Source organism: Equus quagga, chromosome 13 (assembly GCF_021613505.1).
Source record: "Equus quagga isolate Etosha38 chromosome 13, UCLA_HA_Equagga_1.0, whole genome shotgun sequence".
Classification (NCBI taxonomy): domain Eukaryota; kingdom Metazoa; phylum Chordata; class Mammalia; order Perissodactyla; family Equidae; genus Equus; species Equus quagga.
Window position 1 is genome coordinate 43,933,744 of NC_060279.1, and position 4,980 is coordinate 43,938,723.

General features: G+C 39.8%; 1 protein-coding gene across 1 annotated transcript; it reads right to left on the bottom strand.

Moving 5' to 3' along the window:
• Positions 1-1,191: 1,191 nt before the first annotated feature.
• On the bottom strand, positions 1,192-2,205 carry LOC124250191 (olfactory receptor 5V1-like). Its single transcript, XM_046682028.1, has one exon. The coding sequence runs from the start codon at positions 2,203-2,205 to the stop codon at positions 1,192-1,194; it is 1,014 nt and encodes a 337-aa protein (XP_046537984.1).
• Between the last annotated feature and the right edge of the window lie 2,775 nt (positions 2,206-4,980).

Consider the following 4,980-nt stretch of genomic DNA (forward strand, 5'->3'; position numbering starts at 1 on the left):
TGCAATCAGTAATAGCACTTAGTAAACCATCTTGTCGTCTTCATTCCCACCATAAAGGTCAGTTGCAGCAGTATTTTGGCATTCCAGAGCCTAGTTTTCAAGACATTTTATTTCAGATAATGACTGTTGATAATTTTAAGCATCTGTTTTGTTACTGCACACCATGGATGGTCAGATTCCCCATTTTCCATTGACTATGCTATCATCAATACATTCAAACTGCACACATCAGATATCCAATCCCAGACTTCCACCTCTGTGCATCTGTTTCCTAGAGCCACTCCTGATATAAAATGCCGCAGCAGTTAGTGCTTACAGAGGAAATAAAAACTACTTTAGGTATTTCAACCTAGAGGAATTTAACACAGAAAATAAGCGATAAAATTGTTGGAAGAGCAAAAAAGAAAGGGGGAAGGCAGGTAATATTACCCTCTTCATGGAAGCCTCTACCCTCCTTATAGAGAGACACGCATTCCATACTTGCGTGACCTTATATTTCAAGAACTGCTGTTAAGGGAGACTGTAAACATCAGCTAACGCCACCACAGGAGTCTGTTTCTGCCACTGCTACCAGATCCAAAAGAAGACAATTTCTTCTTTATTTCTTTTTCTTCTAATCTCTCATGTATGACTCTTACATTGGCAGAATCTGAAATAGAACAATGCTGGCAAGTGAGCCTGGGAAATGAGGTTTCCAGGCTTTCAGTCCCTTTAATGTGGGGAGAACTTAGAAGGATTGAGATGGTGCTGAGAACCAACACAAAATATCTGACACATCTTGACTTTGCAAAGTGGGAAGAGAGTACTTGTGGAAAGGGAGGAGAGAAACGAAGTTCCTGGGAAGATCAATTTTAGGAACTGATATGTAGGAATTGAGGATCTGAATATTCTTTCTAAAACAGTGTATGTTACAAATACCTTGGAAGTTTTTTCAGGTGGTTGCCTACCACAGTTTTTTTTTTGTTTGTTTTTTGGGGTTTTTTTTGAGGAAGATTAGCCCTGAGCTAACTACTGCCAATCTTCCTGTTTTTGCTGAGGAAGACGGGCCCTGAGCTAACATCCATGCCCATCTGCCTCTATTTTATGCATGGGACGCCTACCACAGCATGGCTTTTTGCCAAACGGTGCCATGTCGGCACCCAGGATCCAGACTGGTGAACCCTGGGCCACCGAGAAGTGGAATGCACGCACTTAACCGCTATGCCACTCGGCCGGCCCACCCACCACAGTTTTAAGACCATTGATCCAGACACAAATATTGGCAGGGAACACCCACCTTCCACTCAGCTTCCTCAGGGCACCCTTGACCTCTTTGTTTCTCAGGCTATAGATGATGGGGTTTAACATGGGGGTCATAACACAGAACAGCACAGAGACCAGGATGTCCACATCCAGGTTGTAGCCTTCTCTGGGTCTGTCATAGTTGAAGTTGGCCATTCCATAAAAGACCACCACCACGGTGAGGTGGGATGCACAGGTAGAGAAGGCCTTGCTCCTGCCCTGAGCAGAGGGAATCCTAAGGATGGCAGAGATGATGAGTATGTAGGACACTGCAGTAAACAGACAGGGGCTCAGGCCAATGGTGGCACTGGCCACATGGAGCACAGACTCATTGAGAGAGGTGTCTGAGCAGGAGAGCTTCAGGAGCAGTGGGATGTCACAGAGAAAGTGGCTGATCTGGTTGGGCCCACACAGAGTGAGTGTGGCTGCCAGTACTGTGTGTGTCACAGAATTCACCAGGCCACATAGCCAAGACCCAGTCACCAAAAAAGCACCGACCTTCACACTCACGAGGACTGAATATTGACGAGGGTGGCAAATGGCTAAATAGCGGTCATAAGCCATAGCAGCCAATAAGACACCCTCAGTGCCAGCACATGTCACAAGGAAGAAAATCTGGGAGAGGCGGCCCTCATATGAGATGGTTTTCTTCTCCAGGAAGAAGTTCATCAGCATGACTGGAATGGTGGTGGATGTGTAGCAGACATCCAAGAAACTCAGGTTGCTGAGGAAATAATACATTGGAGTGTGGAGAGCAGGACCGATCCTGGTGGCCATTATAATAAGAGTGTTCCCCAGGAGAGTTGTCGGGTAAATGACCAGGAAGATCAGGAAGAACAAGCCCTGTAGTTTGGGGTGGTTGGAAAATCCCAAGAAGATGAATTCAGAGACCTCTGTTTGATTGTTCATTTCAAATAGTGTCATAGCTACAAAACAATGAGAAAAAATAAGCCATAGTGAGAATGTATAGAGAGCACCCCGAATGGCTTTGTATACTTTCTGGGCCATGTCAGATAATGTTGGATATAGAACAGCCTGGACTGTGGAGAGGGGTGTTCAGGAGTGTCTTCAGAGAAACTCCAACTTCTCACTCAACAAATCTAGCCAATTCAGGCCTGGGGACCTCCCACAAATTTGCATGGCTGCTGGTGGGTGAAAATAAATGTAGACTTGGTTAAAACTAACAATAAGCCACTATTCCCTACATTCATCTGAGCACATTTTTCACCGTCTTGGTAATATCTATCTCCTATCATTGCCAGGTTTGGTAAGCATCTTATTTTTTTCTAAGAAATAAAATTTCATTGCAAAAAATTAAGAAAATGTAGAAAGATGTAAAGAAGAATTCAATCACCTGCAGAATCAGAATCAGCGCTACCTTTCAGTGTTCTCCATTGTAGCTTTTTTTTTTCCAGTTGTGTAAATCTTGATCTCTATTTATAGTTTTAAAATACTAGGAGCACAATTTCTCACATTGGAAAGGAAGAGGTAAAACTGTCTCTACTCATAGATGATATGATCCTACATATACATAAATCCTACGTATAGTAGATACCAAATCCACAGGAATATTACTAGAGCTCATAAACAAATTCAGCAAAGTTATATGTGCAAAAGTCATTTGTGTTTCTACACACTAGCAATGAACAACCCAAAAAGGAAGTTAAGAAATCAATTCCATTTACAGTAACATCTAAAAGGATCAAGTACTTAGAATAAATCTTACTAAGGAGGTGAAAGACTTGTATACTGAAAAGTACAAAATATTGCTGAAAGACATTAAAGAAGCTATAACTAAAGGGAAAGACATCCTACATTCATGGATAAAAAGACTTAACCTTGTTAAGATGTCAATATAGCCAAAGTGATCTACAGATTCCACACAATCCCTATTAATATTCCAGTATCCTTTTCCCACAGAAACCGAAAAGCCACTCCTCAAATTCATATGGAATTACAAGGAGCCCTGCATAGCCAAAACAATCTGGAAAAAAAATAAATTTAGAGGATTCATACTTCCTGACTTTGAAACTTACTACAAAGCTACAGTAATTTAAAAAGTATGGTACTGGCATAAGGACAGACATGTAAACCAATGAAATAGAATAGAGACCTCGGAAATAAATTTTCACATATATGATTAATTGACTTTCAACAAAGGTGCCAAGCCCATTCAGTGGGGGAAAGGACAATCTTTTCAACAAATAGTTTTGGGAAAATTGTATATCTACATGAAAAAGAATGAAGTGGTCCCTACCTTATATTATGCACAAAATTAACTCAAAATGTATCAAAGACCTAAACTTAAGAGGTAAAACTATAAAACTCTTAGAAGAAAATGTCAAAAAAATTGTTCATGTCATTGGATTTGGCAAGTATTTCATAATATGACACCAAAAGTACAGGCAATAAAAGAAAAAATAGATAAATTGTACTTTGTCAACATTAAGAAGGTGTCATCAAAGGACACTATCAAGAAAGCAAAAAGACAACCTATAGAATAGTAGAAAATATTTGAAAATCGTATATATCATAGAGGATTAATATCCAAAATATATAAAGAACTACAACTTAACAACAACAAGAACCACCATCCCCAAAACAACCTAATTTAAAAATGGCAAAGGACTTGAATAGACTTTGCTCCAAAGAAGACATACAAATGGTTAATGAGGACATGAAAAGATGCTCAAGATCATTAGTCTTAGGGAAATGCAAAACAAAAGCACAATGAGGTACCACTTTTCACTCATCAGGATAGCTATAAAAAAGAAAATGGAAAATAACATGTTAGTGAGGATGTGTAGAAGTTGGAACCCTCATGCATTGCTGGTGGGAATGTAGAATGGTGCAGTTACTGTCAGAAACAGTGTGCTTGTTCCTCAAAAAGTTAAACGGAAAACTACCGTGTGACCCAGCAACTCTACTCCTGGGTATATATGCAAAAGAATTGAAAGTAGGGACTCAAACAGATATTTGTACACAAATGTTCATAGCATCATTATTCACAATAGTCCAAACAACCCAAGTGTCCATCAACCAATGAAAGGATAAACCAACTGTGGTATATACATACAATGGACTATTATTCAGTCATACAAAGGAATGAGGGGGCGGGCCTGGTGGCGCAGTGGTCAAGTTCTCACGTTGCGCTTCAGTGGCCCACGGTTTGCTGGTTCGGCTCCCGGGTGTGGACCTATGCAGCGCTTGTCAAGCCATGCTGTGGCAGGCATCCCACATATAAACTGGAGGAAGATGGGCACGGATGTTAGCTCAGGGCCTGTCTTCCTTAGCAAAATAAAAGAGGAAGATTGGTGGCAGATGTTAGCTCAGGGCTAATCTTCCTCAAAAAAAAAAAAATGAAATTTTAATATATAGTAAACATAAATGGACCCTGAAAACTTTATGCTAAGTGAAATAAGCCAGGCGCAGAAGAACAAATATTGTATGATTCCACTTTTATCGCATGTCTAGAACAGGCAAATTCATAGAGACAGAGAGCAGAATAGAAGAGTTATTGTTTAATGGGTACAGAATTTATGTTAAAGGTGACAAAAAAGTTTTGGGTATAGATATGGGTGATGGTTATACATGTTGAGAATATATTTAATGTCACTGAACTGTACATTTACAAATGGTTAAAATGATAAATATTACGTATATTTTAACAGAATTTAAAAATAACGAAAAAAATTAGGA

Coding starts and splice junctions, on each gene's coding strand:
- LOC124250191 (XM_046682028.1), bottom strand. CDS start 2,205: ATGACACTATTTGAAATGAACAATCAAACAGAGGTCTCTGAATTCATC.